The sequence below is a fragment of the Odocoileus virginianus genome, chromosome 15, assembly GCF_023699985.2.
Source record: "Odocoileus virginianus isolate 20LAN1187 ecotype Illinois chromosome 15, Ovbor_1.2, whole genome shotgun sequence".
Classification (NCBI taxonomy): domain Eukaryota; kingdom Metazoa; phylum Chordata; class Mammalia; order Artiodactyla; family Cervidae; genus Odocoileus; species Odocoileus virginianus.
The window spans coordinates 8,078,474-8,098,277 of NC_069688.1; the positions used below are offsets into that span (position 1 = coordinate 8,078,474).

Genomic DNA, 19,804 nt, shown 5'->3' on the forward strand with positions numbered 1-19,804 from the left:
GTAAAATGATTAATTTCGATAATATTAAACATTCATCAACTGCCTAGTGTACATTCTGTGTTACCCGGTGTATTTGCCCTGGATTACCTAACTTACAGTTAGGCAGTTCTTACAAAAAAATCTATAAGGGAAGTTTTTTTCTTGTTCCCATTTAGTAGAACAAGTGACCGAGACTCAAAGAAGTCAGATAATCTGCCCGGAAGCCCTGGTAGGTGGTGCATCTGTGATTCAGGCCACCTGAGGCCAGGTGCTGGCTTCTGACCACCGAGCAATGCCCCAGGCATTTTAGGAATGGAGCGGGATGTCAGAGATTTATTGTCATTCACACTGGACGACTCTGAAAGTTAGGTTTCTAGGACTTCGGCCGTGGGCTGGACTTCAGTTAACTTCAGTTGCACATTCCCTGCCTGAACCTCCGTTTCCTATCAGAATAGTGCTCAGTCGTGTCCGACCCTCTGCAGCACCACGGTCTGTAGCCCACCAGGCTCCTCTGTCCTCCACTATCTCCCAGAGTTTGCTCAAATTCATGTCCATTGAGTTAGTGATGCAGTTTAACCATCTCATCCTCTGTCATCCCCTTCTCCTCCTGCCTGCAATCTTTCCCAGCATCAGGGTCTTTTCCAATGAGTTGGCTCTTTGCATCAGGTACCCAAAGTCTTAGTGCTTTAGCTTCAGCATCTGTCCTTCCAATGAATATTCAGGGTTGATCTCCTTTAGAATTGACTGGTTTGATCTCCTTGCAGTCCAAGGTACTCTCAAGAGTCTTCTCCAGCACCAAAATTCAAAAGCATCAATTCTTCAGTGCTCAGCTTTCTTTATGGTCCAACTCTCACATCCATTTGTGACTACTGGATGAGCTATGGACAGCTATGGGCTGGACTTCAATTAACTACAAATCATCTCTCTGAGTCTCAGTTTCCAAATCAGAATAGTAATGAGGGATAAATGAAACAACACAAAGTCTGGCTCAAAATAAGTCCTCAGCACACCCAGAAGTACTCAATAGTTCCCACTCTACCCCTACCCCATTTTCACCCACCCACCTACCCCAGGGGCATCAATATCTTCTACTCTAGGGGACTTCCATGGAAAAGCTTGAGAAATCCTGTCAGTGGAAACAATTCAGCTCACCTTGGAATGTGAAAACCTACTTGAAATGCTTTTGCCTCCCAACCTCAGGCAAATCACTTAACCAAGTGAGTCACAGATTTTGCTTCTGTGTATAAACAGATTAGACCTGCCTTTTCTCGTATCTTTTAGGATCAAAATTCTGTGGCTTTATTATGACCTCTCCCGGCTGTGCCCGTAATTCTTTGCTGTTTTATGTCGTACATCTGACAGAACCCACTTCCCGTGTAAATACCATCTACTGCAGCTGCCCATTTATCCACTGCATCCTTAAGATACAGGCGAAAACTTCAAAGCTTTCTATTAAAGATCCTCTTAATGTGATTGAGTTCCTCAGTGCCTTTGTGGTTCAGGCTGCTCAAAGCAGAATGTTTTTGACTCTTTCTGGTGCCCTTAGCAAACTCTAGTAACTTTTGATCTTCGATCTTTAAAAAAAAAAAATAGTACATAACTACCCCTCTCCCTTCCAAATTAGGAATAATATGTATGCTATTATCAAGGCTTTAAAATTGTAAATTTAAAGCAACATCATTACATCTTAAACCTTGTTTCAGATTCCTGACAAAATGGGAAGCAATCTAAATTATTGTTGCAAGAAACAATTCTGGGATTTCCCTGGTGGTCCAGTGGTTAAGACTTCACGCTCCAATGCAGGGGGCATGGATTTGATCCCTGGTGAGGGGAACTAAGATCCCATATACCTCAGGGCCAAAAAACCAGGACATAAACAACAAAAGCAGTATTGTAATGAATTGAATAAAGACTTTAAAAATGGCCCACATCAAGAATAATATCTTAAAAAAAGAAACTATTCCGACACTATGGACAGCTTATCAATAGATTTTAAAGAATGAGATAGCCATTTCTGTACCAAACATGAAATTTCAACACAAGTTTTTGCATGAAAAAGCACATCTTAGATCTATAAACATGGTATGATCAGTTTCCTCTCCATGGATCACAGCTTTGTCATGGTGAAGGGCTTTGTGTAATTCAATGAAGCTATGAGCCATGCCATGCAGGCCCACCCAAGATGGATGAGTCATAGTTAAGAGTTCTGACAAAATATGGTCCACTGGAGGAGGGAATGGCAAACCACCCCAGTATTCTTGCTGTGAGAACCCCATCAAAAGTGATGCAAAGAACCTCATGAACATGATGTGAAGAGCTGACTCATTGGAAAAGACCCTGATGTTGGGAAAGATTGAAGGTGAAAGGAGAAGGAGGCGGCAGAGGATGAGATGGTTAGACAGCATCACTAACTCAATGGACATGAACCTGAGGAAAGTCCAGGAGATAGAGAAGGACAGGGAGTCCCGGCGTGCTGCACTCCTTGGGGTCTAAAAGAGTTGGACATGACTTAACAACTGAACAACAAAATTGATCAATTTGTAGCTAAAGAGCATGGAAAATAGTGCATACATAGAAATATAGAAATGTATGTATAAATGCACAGCAGTCTCTCAAGAGGGGAAAGGGGACCAGGTTTCTAGCGTGTGGTGTGTCTGAGGGGGAGAGAGTACTCAAGGAGACTTATCTACAGCTTTATTTTTACTAGGGCAATATATTCATGTGTTAATGTGTATAGTTGCAATTAGATAAAGTACCATAAAAATTGCCATGATTTCTAATATAACTTTTTTTTTTCTAATATAGCTTTTTAAAGTGCATTCGTGGCACTAATGTTCTTGTTCTGAGAGTCTTTTTCCTTTTCATGTTTTGTGTGTTTTTTTTTTCTGATTACTAAAGCCCTACTTGTCCATTATGTAAATTCAAACATCAAAGATAGAGACAACACATGGAACCCCTCATGGTCCAGTGGTTAGGACTCCCTGCTTCCAATGCAGGGGGCATAGGTTCAATCCCTGGTTAGGGAACTAAGATCCCATATGCTGTGCAATGTGGCCAAAAAAATTTTTAACTTTTTAAAAAAGAGACCATATAGAAAGTATGCAGCCCTATAATCTTCAGTTCAGTTCAGTTCAGTTCAGTCGCTCAGTCATGTCCAACTCTTTGCAACCCCATGAATCACAGCACACCAGGCCTCCTTGTCCATCACCAACTCCCGGAGTTTACTCAAACCCATGTCCATCGAGTTGGTGATGCCATCCAACCATCTCATCTTCTGTTGTCCCCTTCTCCTCCTGCCCCCAATCCCTCCCAGCATCAGGGCTTTTTCCAGTGAGTCAACTCTTTGCATGAGGTGGCTAAAATACTGGAGTTTCAGCTTCAGCATCAGTCCTTCCAATGAACACCCAGGACCGATCTCCTTTAGGATGGACTGGTTGGATCTCCTTGCAGTCCAAGGGACTCTCAAGAGTCTTCTCCAACACCACAGTTCAAAAGCATCAATTTTTTGGCGCTCAGCTTTCTTCATTCTCTTACCCCTCCCCGATAAAATAACCACCTTTGATAATTTGGTACCTGTGTCTCCTCAATAATACATACATGGTTTCCTAAATTCTCTGGATTTTTTCCCCAAGACTTTTATCACATCAAAGCCATTAAGGTGAGAAGAAAAGGATTATATTAGGACTAACTGAACGAAATTTACAAGACCCTCACCTGACTTTATTTTTCTTTTTCTGTATCTTTTTTCAAAGGAACCTGGCTTTTTTAATGTGAATTTTTCAAAGCAGTTTCTGGTTAAAAAAAAAAAAAAAGAAGTTGCTTGAATATTACTGTCAGATCGTCTGACAGCTCACAGGAATTGATCAGAAGAATGTGTCTGCAAATTGACAGAACTTGACAGATGAGAAGACAGGCCCTTTCATATTTGTATTTATATTTATATGGTGTTGTTCAGTTGCTAAGTTGTGTCTCATTTTATGTGACCCCATGGACTGCAGCACTCTAGGCCTCCCTGTCCCTTGCTATCTCCTTATTTATATTTATATATACATACACAAATTATGATTATATTTATGTGAAAGGGTTAGTCACTCAGTCGTGTCTGACTCTGTGACCTCAGGGACTGTAGCCCTCCAGTCTCCTCTGTCCATGGGGTTTTCCAGGCAAGAATATTAGAGTAGGTTGCCATTTCCTTCTCCAGGGGATCTTCCCTACCCAGGGATTGAACCCAGAACTCTTGCATTGTAGGCGGATTCTTTACTGTCTGAGTCATGTATACATATACAAATGGTATTTATTTGGGGACCACAATTTTTCAAGAAGCTGTCAGCTTCACCTTTTGTTTAGAAGGAAAATGGACCCTTCAGATATCTTCACCACATTGTTCTCTGTCTGCTCCAAAAGGTAATAAACTGTTTCATGTGTCTCCTTCCAAATCACATTTTGTCAGGAAATCTATCATTCTAGACTCTGCCGCAATTTCTGTATTTTTCTAAAGAGAGCATGGAGCCCCAAAGTCAAACAGAGATGCTGTGAATTCCACTCTGCCTCTGACTTGCTGGATGACCTTCATTTCAGTAAGCCATCTGTGCAGTGATGCATGACTCAGAATGTGGTCATAAAGACTAGACAAGGTCAATGTGATGCCTTCACCACATAGCCTGGCATGTAGTATGTGCTCAATAAATACAACTCCCTTTCCCTAAGTTTTTCCAAAATTCTTTCACCTCTGTGTTCATGGAAAAATCACTAATTTGGGGCTGTTGAATATCATTTATAGTCCATATCTTTATTTTTAGCCAGCTGCCCTGTGGCACAGTTTTCATATCTAAAAACACGCTCTGCTGTGTTCAAGGCTGTTGTGATACTCAGAGGAGAAGAGAGAAGATGTGGTGTTGAATGTGGAGAAGACTGTTTTCAGATGCTAGCTGTCATTGTCACTGCTAGCCGGCGGCCATGCTTGCTTTATTATTTGTTAAGGACAAGCGGATCATTTTGACTGGAGTCATATACGGCAAATTGAAACCTGCATATCAGTAGCTTCAGTCACTTATCGAAGGTCAGACAGCTGGTAACTTTGACTAGAATGGAGGTCTGATTCTTAGACCAAAGTGTTCCCTGCTCCACCCTTCCCCATCTTCCTCCCATGGTCAGCAGGGAGGAAGGTGTCTCCACTGCACCAGGTCACCAGTGGCCTGAGTCACTGCCAGCTCCGCCCAAAGACCATTTGCACATGAAGGGTGCCCGACTGATGTCGCCGGCCACTGCCCCCCAGCCCCAGTGTGCTCCTCAAAATAAGAGCGAGGGGTTTGCTCCTTTGCAAACAGATTTTAATATGTGGCCACTATGAGATACATACACACACACATATATGTATATGAAAACTCACGTTTCTGTAGTGTGCATATCTATATGTATACAACATATATATATATATATATCTCAATATATACAGTATATGTATGCACAGTAATTGCATGTATATCTACCCATCTGTAATACATATACAGAATTATAGTGAGTTTTTATCATTAATTTCATTTAGTGCCAAAAACTTTTCTTTATTCCAAGCATGTGTCCTTTTACTTTTTCTGTGTTAAAAATGCCTTTTCCTTTTTTTCTTAAAAAAGTTGAATGTAGTTTTTATTTTAAAACAGTTTTATCTCTACAGAAAGAAATTGTGAAATAGTACAGATTTCCAATATGTCCTACATGCAAGTTTCCCCTATTATGAAAATCTTACACTAGTATGATACACATTGAGATTAGTGATCAAATTTTGATAGATTACTATTAATGACAGTCCATTTTTCATTCAAATTGCCTTAGTTTTAAACCAGGATACTATTTAGTTCTCATGTCTCCTTTAGACTCCTTGAAGATATGACAGCTTCTCGTTCCTTCTTTATGATGACCTTCACAATTTTATTTATTTATTTAATTTATTTATTTATTGAAGGATAATTGCTTTACAGACTTTTGTTGTTTTCTATCAAACCTCAACATGAATCAGCCATAGGTACACATATATCCCCTCCTTCTGAACCTTCCTCCCATCTCCCTCCCCATCACGCCCCTCTAGGTTGATACAGAGCCCCTGTTTCCTGAGCCATACAGCCAATTCCCGTTGGCTATCTATTTTACATATGGTAATGTAACTTTCCATGTCTTTCCTTACATCTCACCCTCTCCTCTCCTCTCCCCATATCCATAAGTCTATTTTCTATGTCCCTTTCTCCATTGCTGCCCTGTAAATTAATTCTTCAGTACCATTTCTCTATATTTCATATATGTGCATTAGGATATGATATTTATCTTTCTCTTTCTGACTCACTTCATAGCAAGATCCTCTATGACCCACCTCCTGGAGTAATGGAAATAAAAACAAAAGTAAACAAGTGGGACCTGATTAAACTTAAAAGCTTTTGCACAGCAAAGGAAACTATAAGCAAGGTGAAAAGACAACCCTCAGAATGGGAGAAAATAATAGCAATTTAAACAACTGACGAAGGATTAATTTCAAAAATATACAAACAGCTCATACAACTCAATGCTAGAAAAACAAACAACCCAGTCAAAAAGTGGGAAAAAGACCTAAACAGACATTTCTCCAAAAAGACATACAGATGGCTAGCAAGCACATGAAAAGATGCTCAACATCACTCATGATTAGAGAAATGAAAATCAAAACCACAATGAGATATCACCTGACACCAGTCAGAATGGCCATTATCAAAAAGTCTACAGACAATAAATGCTGGAGAGGGTGTAGAGGAAAGGGAACACTCTTGTACTGTTGGTGGGAATGTAAATTGATACAGCCACTATGGAAGACGGTATGGAGATTCCTTAAAAAACTAGGAATAAAACCACCATATGACCCAGCAATCCCACTCCTAGGCATATACCCCGAGGAAACCAGGGTTGAAAAAGATACGTGTATCCCGTTGTTCAGTGCACTATTTGCAATAGCTGGAACATGGAAGCAACCTGGATGTCCATCGATGGATAAAAGAGTTGTGGTACATATATACATAATGGGATATTACTCAGCCATAAAAATGAATGCATTTGAGTTAGTTCTGATGAGGTGGATGAACCTAGAACCTATTATACATAGTGAAGTGGGTTAAAAATGCCTTTTCTTTTATAAAGTGATGGGAATAGTGGGATAGTTGGGTTGTTATTTTTGTATGTCGATGGACATTTTTCATACTTCCTTGGCAAAACACAAAAGTGAACCCTGGTGCAGTCCCTTGGGCCCAATGGTCGTTTTACATATATATATATTATATATGTATGTGTATATATATATATATATATGTATATATGTATATGTATACATATGTATGTATATGTATATATGTATATATATTATATATATATATATATATATATAACTGTCCCATGGACTACACAAATCTAGAAACTGCCAGAACCAGTGGGCTAGGTCTGTCTAGTCCCATTCTGGCCATCACAGTCTCGAGTATGTTAGAAGAAACAGGCAAAGGTCTTGAGTTTCCCTTTTTGTTGTCTTGCAAAATTAGTGGCACTGGAGTCGCCAATAGATTAGAAACTACATGCTCCTAAAAATAACCGTGGGATGCTGTGCACGCTATCAGCATTCTGAAGATCGCATCTGTTCCCATTTGGGAAGGTTGGCAAGACCCTGGAGATCTGATGCAGACAGGGAAACACCAGAGCCAGTTCTGGTTCTCTTTTCCCTATCTGGTATTTGTTTTTTTTATTGGGAGAGTGATTTCACTCGTTACCCAAACATGATGTCCCAACTGCTCTTCCGCTTAGGAAGCCAGCATGGTGCTTTAGAGCCTGCAGTACCAGGGCATCGGTGTGCTTTTAGAGCCTGCAGTACCAGGGCATCGGTGTGCTCCTGGCATCTCAGCAGGCCCCTTGGTGTCTGCAGTCCCCCTCCTCCTGCCCTTGGACTCTGGTTTCCCAAGGAGAGCCGCTCACCCACAAAGCCTTAGACTCATAGGCTCCCGGGGCATCAGATTTAGAGAACACCTCACAGGTCATTGAGTCCCAGGCATCTAGCCCAAGGAGATCTAGAGGGACTCTGCTCTGGTCACAGATAGAGATGTGGAAGGACTAGGACAGGAGTCCAAGTCCCCATCACAGAGACGGGCAGTATTTTTAGTGCCCCATCTGACCTTATACTAAACCTTCACACACATCATCTTCCTTCATCTTTACAATCACACAGTGAGGTCCTATTCTTTTTTTTTCTTAAAGACCTAATTTTATTTTATTTGTTTTTAAACTTTTTGACCACATTGCCTATGGAATCTTAGTTCCCTAACCAGGAATTGAACCCATGCCCTTTGCATTGGAAGTACAGAGTTTCAACCATGTGATGACCAGGGACATCCCTGAGGTCTAGACTTATCCTCTTTTTATAGATGAGGCAACAGAGGCTCAGAGGTTAAGTAATTTACCTAAAGACACACAGTAAAGATGAGGTGGGGGTCTAGGATTTGACCTGCTACAGTGGAGTTCCTCTGCCAGCACTCTTTCTCCCGATGCAATACTGTTCCAAGTTCTCTGTCCTCTAAAATCTGCAAAATCCAGCCTATTCTAGTTCAGTATGAAAAGATGCACAGTTTCCTAGATGCCTGTTGTTCTTTGAAACTTTGTAAGAATCATATCTTCAAGAATGTGAATCCACCAAACAGCTGTGTCCTGCTTCTCACTGGTGAAGTGATGAGGATAAAAACTGTACCTACCTCAAGGTTGTCGTGAGATTCATTCCATTTAATATATGATGCATATTGTTGTTCTTTAGTTGCTAAGTCATGTCTGACTCTTTGCGACCCCATGGACTGTAGCCCACCAGGCTCCTCTGTCTATGGGATTCTCCAGGCAAGAATACTGGAGTGGGTTGCCATACCCTCCTCCAGGGGATCTTCCTGACCCAGGGATCAAACCCAAGTTTCCTACTTTGGCAGGCAGACTCTTTACCACTGAGCCACCAGGGAAGTTCATGGTGCATCCTAGGGGCTATTATTAATCACCTTTGTGTCAGGGACAATGGTTACCTTATGATAGATGGGTGCTCAGCTGATGTTTTTATCAATGAACAAGCATATGAATTAATAAATGAATGGAAGTATGTATTAGACATAGTCAGTCCCTCTTATTAAGGTGCCAGTACCCTAGTTGGGAAAGGACTTTATATAGAGTTGAAAAGGCTGGTATCTTTAAGTGATTTATATATTTAAGTGCTTGTTTTGAGCTAGCAACAACAACAACAACAAAAACTACCAGTCCAAGGACATGTCCTGAAAAGAAATGTATAGTGGGAGCAGGACTCGTAGGGGAACACTGAATACCCATGTTGAATGCCCACTCTGCCAAGTCCATCCATACAGTAGGTATTGAGATTAGAGCCAGGCTATGACTGTGTATCTGTCAGGCTCAAAATCCACTGTTTTTCCATGACTCCATTCTGCCCCTGATACCTTCAAACATCCCCTAATTTCCTGGGAAGATGATAGCAGCTTTTCAAAAGTAGGAGCCCCTGATTCCAAGGTGCAGGCCTCTTGACCCAGCTTCCCTCTTTCCCAGGCTTTTCGGAAGCACTTACCTATCTGCTGACTCAATCCTTTCCCACATTATGCTTTTCAGGAGCATCATTGCCTTCGTATTAAAATTCTGGGGGACTGCTACTACTGCGTTTCAGGACTTCCTGAGCCCCGGCAGGACCATGCCCACTGCTGCGTTGAAATGGGCCTCAGCATGATCAAAACTATCAGGTAACTTGGGATCTTCTCCCTAATCCTGGGCCTTTGGTGGGCTTGATGGAAAAGACCAAAAGTGCCCTATCTATCCTTTACAGTCAATCGTGTATGTTGCAAGGTGGAGTTCTTTGACTTATTTCATGAAGATTTATGCCCATTAGTTCTCCCATAAAGCCAATAAACCTGCTAGTTTCATTCTATTCTAGATATACTTCCTTTTCATTATTTGTTCAACAAATTTGTATAACCAATGTTCTTCTGGGGATACAGCAAGGAACATGATGAATGTAGTGCTTACCTTCAGGAAGATGACAGTGCAGTGGGAGAGATAATACATAGACAGTTTCAACACAGTACAATATACTCTGAGATGAATCAAACCAGCGTGGTTGGGGTGATAGAAAACCAACAGTTTGTGCCATCTGGGGTGCTGGAGAAGACTTTCCAGGGTACAGATGTCTAAGTTGTTACCTGAAAAGTAAGACGTTAGATTCTGGAGGTGGAATGGAGAGCCTGGAGGATAGATGGCCATGTGCAGAATTCGGGATGTGGTCCCACGGCAGTTGGTGAGGTCTCGGCTGGAATGTGGTGACAGGCAGGCTGCACCCTGGGACCAGCCAGAACCTGCAGGGCCTTCTCAACCATTTTAAGAGGTCTCAGTAACTCAGCTGGTAAAGAATCTGCCTGCAATGCAAGAGAACCCGGTTCCATTCCTGGGTGGGGAAGATCCAGTATTGTTGGGCTTCTCTGGGTTTTCAGCTGGTAAGGAACTCGCCTGCAATACTGAAGACTCAGGTTCGATCCCTGGGTTGGGAAGATCCCTTGTAGAAGGGACCGGCTACCCACACCAGTATTGTGTCCTGGAGAATTGACAAACAGTCAGACATGACTGAGTAGCTTTCACTTTAATTTTATCCTAAGGTCAACAGGAAGGGCAGCCAAGGGTGTCTTCATGGGTGTGTGACAAGTGCTCTTGGCTTTGGTCAGTATATCTGACAAATAGAGATTTAATCAAAGGGGGATAAGTTATTGAGGTCAAGGACTTTAGAACTAGACTGTCTGTGGCTGTGGGATAAAACCTCAGTGTTGTCAAAGCTCCCTTCAAGATTGCAAAATGTTTGCAGATCCTCCAAGCATCACATCCTCCCACAACCACAGCAAAGGCAGTAAAGAGAGGACTCATGGGCAGAAATCTCCATGGCTTGTGCCTTGTCTTTTAAGAGAAGAAGAGTATTGTTGAAAACAGACTGGAAGACTCTCCCTGTGAACACATACCTTGGTCATATGGTCTACCTGTTGCACATGTGATGCTTGGGCGTGTTAGTCTGGGTTAAAGTCAGCAAAGACAGCAACCCGCACCCCCATGCACACCCTCCACTGTAGGCTCAGCCTGCCTGCTGGTTCCCAAGACCAGTCTGGGTACAGGCAGGATGTGGAGGCTCCCTCTCTATTACAATAGAAGCTGGCCGTGACCAACACTATGTGCCTGGCCTTTCTACCTGCTGACAGATCCCTGACTTTATTCAGGTTTCAGGCAGAAGTCTGTTGACATTGGGAGAGGCTGGGAAGTCCCCTAATTATGATGAGGGCATAGAAGCACTTTTCCTAAATACGATCCTGTCCCACTGAAGCAACCCTGGTCATTTCAAGACTGAGACTGACATCACACTCTGGGTGGGCAGGTGTGCCCCCTGGGCAGGCCTTCAGGGTCCCACCTCTGGAACCAACCATGACCAGGGCCTGGTCAAAGCAGTGAGGTGCTTTGCCATGAGGTCTACAGTGAGAGGGCTTCCCTGGTAGCTCAGTAGTAAGGAATCCGCCTGCCAATGTAGGAGATGCAGGTTGATCCCAGATGGAGAAGATCCCCTGGAGGAGGAAATGGCCGCCCACTCCAGTATTCTTACCTGAATAATCCCATGGACAGAGGAGCCTGGTGGTCTACAATCCAAAGGGTCTCAAAGAGTTGGACACAACTGAAGTGATTTAGCACACATGCATATATAATGAAAAACCTCACCATCATAAGCCCTAAGACCAGGTAGGCCGATGGAAAGAGACTGGAGATGTCCTCTTTGCTATTACCTCCTCTTCTACAGAGATACAGATGTTTCTTCCAAGAGGGACCATAGAGAAAGGAGTCCACCACTTCCCACCAGGGTTCCCTTTGATCAGCCTTTCGTAGATGGGAAAGGCTACAGATGCTTCTCAGCTGTTAATCCAGATGCTTAAGAGTCTTGCCCTGAAAACTAGGTTGAATTGTGATAATGTGTTGACTGGTTTCAAGGAGGCAATGGGCCCGAAACCCAGAAGACCCAGTATCTCATACCAGCTCTGCATCTGATGAGGTCTGTGAACTCTGTCAGTCAATCAGTAGGTCAGTCAATAAATAATATGTTCAGTTCTACCATGTGTCAGATACTGTGGTAAGTCCCGGAAATACAGTGATGAATGGGTCTCTCTGGGGTCCCTCTCTTGTCTGTGGCTGCCCATTAGAGACGTTCCTTGGATTGGTTGTCTATGAAATGAGGAAGTTGGATTAGATCGGCTCTGAGGCCTCTGCAAGTTTATGACTTATCAAAATCAAGTGTAAGCAGCAAAACCTTCCACTGACTTTCTCTCTTCCTTTAAATTTGTGTTAAGATTAAATGGATCAATAAAATTAAGAGCCACTGAGTCTCTGTTGAGGCTCGTGGGCTCTTCGCTGCTGCACACAGGCTCTCTCTGGTTTTTGTGCGCTGGCTTCTCACTTTGGTGGCTTGTCCTGTTGATGAGGATGGGCTCTAGAGCATGCAAGCTGCAGTACTTGTGGCAGGCAGGGTAGTTGCTCCACGGCATGTGGAATCTTGATTCCCAAACCAAGGATCTAACCCGTGTACCTTGCACTGGCAAGCAGACTCTCAACTACTGGAGCACCAGGGAAGACCCTACTTAAACATTTTTAAATGATGATCACAATCAAGCTAATGAACACATCCATCACTTCACATAGTAATCTTTTTATGAGAATGCTTAAGACCTACTCTCAGTGAATTTCAAATATACAATAATTAATGTTAACTATAGTCATCATGTTTACATTAAAACCTCAGAACCTATTCATCTTATAATGAGTATTTTTACCCTTTGGCCAACATTTACCCTGTTCTCCACCGCATCCCTAACTCCTGACAACCACCTCTCTACTCTGGGTCTATTGGTACAGCTTTTTAAAAAAAAACAGTCCACATATAAGTGGACTTGTCTTTCTCTTTCTGGCTTATTTCACTGGGTGTAATACCCTCCACATTCATCCATGTTATTGCAAATGGCAAGATTTTCTTCATTTTCAAACCTGAATAATATTCCAGTGTTTCTGTGTGTCTGTTTCTGTGTGGAGAGAGAGAGAGAAAGGGAGAAAGAAATGAGGGATGAAAGGAAAGAAGGGAGGGAGAAGGAAGGAAAAAAAGAAAGAATATTCTCCTTATCCATTCATTCACAGGCTTTCTATAGGAGTTTCTAACTTGAACTTCAGTAGAAGATATGCTGCAGAGATGACATTGCAGAAGAAATGAACATTGATTGTCAAAATGCTTTAAGAGTCTCAGAACATTACCATTTATCTTCTGGAGAGGATCTCATCCCTCCTGACCACTTTAACAGTTTAAAGTGTCCTTTCTGAAGCTTTGGAGTGGGACACTGAGATGTGGAGGGGCTGAAGTGATTCAAGGACTTTCTCTTATTAGTTTGTTAAATACAGCTTTTACTTCCTTTAGAACAAGACAGTTCAGGAGGATGTTTTTTAACTGCATGAGTCAGAGTCTATTAATACTCAAACAACTCCTTGATTATAATGTGGGTGACTTGAGGTCCAGCATGAATTCTTCCGGTTACCAACAAAGCATGGTGCAGAGAAATAAAATACGAGCTCTAGAATTAGGCAAACCTTAGTTGCAATTGGCTCAGACTTGTAGAGTTTCCACTCCTACTGTCAAGTATTGCACTCTGAGGAATGACCAGCAGACAATATTTGCACCTCCATGGGTAGAGAAGAAAATTCCAGTTCTATAGCTTTACCAAAAGTCAAAAATCTTAACCAACCATCACTTAGACACAATGCAACTTTGTATTCAGCCCCAAAGGCACTTGTTCCAACTAGAAAACTCCAAAGAAGCCATCAAGTCTGAAACCATGCTTAACATTATTTGCATATGTTGTAATGTCAATAAGCCATTTATTGACTGGTATCCCCAGGCTTGATGGCCACCCTGTATATTTGTCATTAGAAATGGATCCCTACTGAGGTACTGCCCCCGCCTTGTCAGGGTTTCTTTGTCCCCCTTCTTGGCATTTCCTCAAGGAGTCGGAATCCCAACACCAGTCCCCAGAGTACAGACTGACAGTAAGGGGCTGGTGCTCTGATGGTGAGATGCATCCGACCCCAGCAGCTTCAGTCGTGTCCATGTTTGGGTGAGATTTATAACTCCTGCACAAATGGCAAACCAACGCTCAAAATGGCACTGGGCCTTTATTCACTGATCACTCCAAATATGTTATAGGGATTCTCCTTCCATCACACACTAGTGGGAACAGAGAGCTGGAATCTGGGAAGCTGGGATAAGTATGCTACTCAGAACACCAGAAGGCTTCCCAAGGAAACAGAGTCAAGACTGTCAGAAGTAAAAGCATAAGAGAACGGTTTCCCCATCTATGTATCTCCACAGTGGTCCTTTTCACTGAGATCCAAAGTTTTTTTCCTAAAAACAAAGTCATGGGTCTTCCCTGGTGGCCCAGTGATAAAGAATCCACCTTGCACTCATGGGATGTGGGTTTGATCCCTGGTCCGGGAAGATTCCACATGCCTTGGGGCAGCTAAGCCTGGGTGGCAACACTAAGACCCAATGCAGCCGGATAAATTTTTTTTAAGTACCTTTAAAAAAACACAAGGCTGTGAAGAAGGTTACCCTAGTAGTTAAGAATGGCAGAAACCACATGTGTGCGTGTGTGTGTATATGTGTATATATGCTTATGTATGCAACCCACTCCAGTACTCTTAACTGGAAAATTCCATGGACGGAGGAGCCTGGTAGGCTACAGTCCATGGGGTTGCAAAGAGTCGGACACAACTAAGCAACTTCACTTTCTTTCATATGTATTGTATATATGCACATGTGTGCTATGTATGTATATGTGGTGTGTATATGTGTGTATGTGTATGTATGTGTATACGTATGGTGTGTGTGTCTTTGTGAGATATGTGCACCTATGTGTCTATATATGTGTGTTCATGGGTATGTTGGTGCATATGTATGTGTGTGTGTGAAGGATTTGAAGCAGGCTTCATGGTCACTATAACTCTAAATTCAGTCTGTGGAGTTAGTGCACGGATAGTTGGTGACCTTTTGAGATACACCAGGTTTTATGCCTCAGGCGATGGGAAGTCTCTGGCACTAAAGTGGGGAAGTGTCATGTTCCGATCTGGGCTTGAGGAGGGTAACCATGGAGATGGGTGAGTCTCTCCAGTTCACTCTGGATGAGAGAAAACAGAGGCCCAGGGGAAGGAAACGGGTTGGGAGATATTTTTATAACAGTACAGAAAAGAGGGGTAAAGACCTTAAATAGAGCAGTAGTGAAATAGGAAAGTGTTATAATCCTCCAAAGCTGAGACCCCAAGAGCCCCTCGAGACACAGTATGTGACCTAGAAGTTTAAATCAAATTTCATCATTATAGTAAACTTCCCTTGTCGATTGATAATACTCTAAGCATTTGGACAGGGTTCTAGGCTTCCCTGGTAGCTCAGACAGTAAAGAATCTGCCTGCAATGTGGGAGACCTGAGTTCGATCCCTGGGTTGGGCAGATCCCCTGGAGGAGGGCATGGTAACCCACTCCAGTATTCTTGCCTGGAGAATCCCCATGAGCAGAGGAGCCTGGCAGGCTACAGTCCAAGGGGTCACAAAGCGTTGGGCACATTTAAGTGACTAACCACACACACACTACCTTATTAGAGATTGTTGCTGGATGTGATCACAGCAGTGGTTCCCTGGAAGAGTGACTTGTAGGGAACATACTTGATTGTGAACTGCAGTCAGAAGACATAATATGGTTCCTGCTTCTTCACTTCTCAAAGCCTACATGACCTCTTCTGTGAAGTGGGAACCATAAGAGCCCTAACTCAGAGTGTTCTTTTGAAAATTTAAATACATAGCATGCATTTATCACCAGAAAAAAAAAATTTTTTTTAATAGAATCTTACAATTAGGGCTGAGTTTGGACACTGGAAAATTGGACTCGGTTAAGTTACAGAAATCTGTTCATTTCTTAGGGCTTCTAGTCTAATAAAATAATAATAACGATAACAATAAGGTTTAATGAACACCTACTCTATGCCATGAACTAAGTGTTTTACATGTCTTCACTTAGTTAGTCCATATAGCAACTCTAGGAGTTAGGCAGGGCTGAGAGCAAAATATTGAACAACTAGTGATACTATGATCTCTGAAGAATAAGATTTAGTTTCAGGACCAAGGACCAGGCTTGATCACTCAAGAACATTGTGTCGCAGAGTTTTATTAAAGTATAAAAAGGGACAGAGAAAGCTTCTGACAGACATCAGAAGGGGCACAGGGAGTGCCCCCCCTTGCTAGGCTAGACACGGGAATTATATACTTTTTAATTAGTTATTACAATAAATCAAAAGAATGTCTCAAGGTTGTAAACATTTTACCAGACCCACTCCCATAATATACATTCTAAGATATCAGGATTAGTCAGAAGGTTTTCAGGAAGGAGAAACTGTCCTCAAACAGGATACATTGTTGTTATATAATCCTTAGTAAGGAGTTTAAACTGAGTTGTTTGTTGTGTAATCATCAGTTCCAGGCTTAAAGAAAAAAACGTTTTAGGTGACTAATACTAAGGAATGTAGGGGGGAAAGGGCGACTGTCCTTTCCTGAGAATTCCAGACCCCTATCTCCTCTTTGAGAGCCCCAAACCCCCCTCTCCTCCTCGGAGACTCCAGACTTCCTATCAACCTGCCTAGGACTTGACTCTCTCACTAGTGTGGCTACAACACGGACTAATCAGAATCGGTCAGGGAAGTCCGTCTGAGTGGGTGTTAACCATAAACAGTCAGTATGGCTGTGTGGGTACATCCTGACTCACCTCTGGAATTAGGCTCCTACTTTACCCGTGAGGAAACTGGAGCTTACAGAGTTCCTGTAATTGCGCACAACCACAGAACTAGTCAGTAGCCGAACAAAGGCACCAATCTAGAACCATCTGCCCTCAAAACCATTGGTTTTAACCATGACAGCATGATACATCTCATCTCTAGATTTCTGGAGTTTTTTCTGATGCCTGCAATCTGCTATTGACACCCAAAGGGTCACAGGGTAGCCTAGGAGGTGTCATATACATCCTTAATAAATTATCAGAACTGACCTTGAGAGGGAAGAGAAGTCAGTGAACCTCTGACAACCACAAGATCGTAAGCCTTCATCAAACCTCTTAGTAAATGTATTCCATCAGAAAAAATAGTTGATTTTAGAAACATGATATTAGCTGGGTGAATGGCAAAAAAAAAAAAAAAAAAGGTGATTGAATGTAGCTTTATTTCTAATGAAGCATTTAATAGCATCTCATGGATGTCTGTTCATAAAATTAAATTAATTAAAATAGGCCTAGATAATAGTTCCATTAAGTAGATTGAAAAGTGGCTCCAGGTGGCACTTCTTCACATACCCTGGCTCTATTTCTGGGGAGGCTTGATAGCTTATAAGACACTAGAGCTGAAGGTAGGCTCTGTAATGTGCAATATCTTTATTAACGATCTGCAAAGGCTCCCTTGATGAAACTTAATGAAAATTTCAGAGCCTGATCTTTTCAGCGCAGTTGCTAAAAAGACATGGAATGACACCAGAATGCCAAGCAGAAACTGGCTTGTCCCCAACGGTTAATTGGAGCAAAGGTCTTAATCCTTGTGGTGGGGTTGTCCTGCCAAGCAGCATGGCAGGATGAGGAATGAAAATCAGGATTTATTTTTCTTCCCTTAAGAGGCAGGAGTGCCCAAGCCTACTGCATGCCTCTGGGCATCTCTTCTCCTTCTATCTCCCTCTTGAACTTCTTTTTTGCTCTTTCTTTCTCTCCCTTTCTCCCTTGTCTGTCTCTGTCTCTCTGTGTATCTTTCTTTCCTTTCCAAACCCCTTTCTTACCTTGATCTGAAAAGTCGTTGACTACAGCATCCACAAAGCCGTAGCTCTCTTTAATATGCAACAGAGTTGTCTGTAATGTGTGAGCAAGGGTTCTTTCTGCAAAATTATTTACAGTGGTGAAGATCAAATCTATTTAGTAGCAATAGTTCATTAAGCTAATATTGATTGAATGCTTACCACGTGCCAGACACCATATTAAATAACCTTCCTGACTCACCTCGCCTAATAGTGACCACAGCCCTGTGAGGTAAGGAAACTACTGTCTCTTTCTCCAATTGTCAGAGGAGGAAAATAAAACTCTGATTGGATAAATAACTTCCTATCAATGACGCACAGCCTATTAGTGGCAGGGCAAAGACCCTGAGGCATATTCATCTGAATCCCTAAATGTCCAAAGGCAGGGAAATGGTTAGATAAATTTTTGCATATTACAAAACAGGGAAATGAGGAACCGTTAGTTGCCATGGTTTGCATTAGTATTCCATGGCATAGGAAAGTGCTTGTGAGTTTAAAGAAATATGCATTGTAGAGTACACACACACATATACATGTGTGCACATGTGTGCATGCACAAACACGCCATTTAGGACAACCTTAGTTTTTTACATCTATTTTTACACAGAGAGAAAGACATAGAGCTCAGTGTGGGAAATAGGTGGCTGGATCCTTTCTCTTGCTTTTCTCTCACGGGGTTCACACTGTTTTTGACCAGAAATCCTGCTCTAGGTTCTCCCCTTACCTTCCCACTCCCAAAAGCAGGAGGGTGATGTTGAATGGAGTACGAGGTGGCCAGGTGTCCGCGGAGCTGTCAGCCTGCAGTCTGGCATTCTGAGGGCCGATCAGGACCTGTCACTTCCTGACCTTGAACGAGAGACTTAACCTCTCTCCATGCCAGGCTCCTTAGCTGTAAAATGGTTGGGCGGGGGGGGAGTCCTAATTCAAGTTCCATAAAAACAGGAACAGATTTTCTGCTTTGTCTATTTGGTTCCCTGCTTATATCTGCAGAGGTCTTCAAGAAATCCTTGTTGGATGAATGAATGAGATAAATGGATAGATATGTAGTATCGGGTGGTTGTGAGAATGAAAGGAGATCATGAAGTTAGCACAGAACATGAGGTCAACACAGAAGAGATATTGAATATGTTTTAACTCTCTGGGAGCCTCAGTTTCCTCATCTGTAAAATGGAAGTTTATAATCCTGATAGGCATCTACCTATCAGAACTGTTGTGGGCATCATATGAAGTATTTTTTGAGACTGCAACTTTCATGCTAGGATAAGACATGGTAGTTTTTCAACTTTTTAGAAGCAGATGAGCTGCAAGTTTTGTAAGGCAAGCTGACTCCAGCGTCCAGTAAAGGCTGTGGAATAGATCGTGGTTGAAGGCAAAGTCAGGCTCCATGACCAGCGTGCTGACAGCCCCCACCCTGACAGTGAGTGACTCCTCTACTACCGTCAGTGAACTCAAAATTCTGTGGAAGGGAGCTTGTCGTAGGTCTGCTGACTTTGGGAATTAATCAGCAGAGACTGTGTCATCCATCTATTGGGCAGAGCCAGATTAAACCTCAGTGGTTCAGGTACTGCTGAGGATGGCTTCTTTTTCAAAGTAAACCATTCCAGGTAGTAGAAGTGGACCCCTGGATTTAGACTCACACCCCCGGGGTGAAATTCCAGCTATTCCACTGCTGTATGTGTGACCAAAAGAAAGGAACTTCTTGGAACTCGGTTTCCTCGGTTGTAAAATGGTGCTGGTAATGGTACAGAGTTATTGTAAAGATAAAACTTGACACTTGCACAGAACGCCCCGCCCAGTGACTGTAACTGACTTCCATAACTAACTCCCACGCTCTTCCTTTTTTTCCAGCATTTCAATTGGAAGA

The 19,804-nt window shown here is 42.4% G+C and overlaps 1 protein-coding gene across 3 annotated transcripts in view; it reads left to right on the forward strand.

Moving 5' to 3' along the window:
• Nucleotides 1–19,804, forward strand: part of ADCY8 (adenylate cyclase 8) — a 229,144-nt gene that overhangs the window by 91,227 nt on the left and 118,113 nt on the right. For all 3 annotated transcript variants that reach the window (XM_020875262.2, XM_020875263.2, XM_020875264.2), the window contains exon 5: nucleotides 9,625–9,752. In XM_020875262.2, coding sequence (XP_020730921.2) covers nucleotides 9,625–9,752 — 128 coding nt within the window. The remainder of the gene's footprint in view (nucleotides 1–9,624; nucleotides 9,753–19,804) is intronic.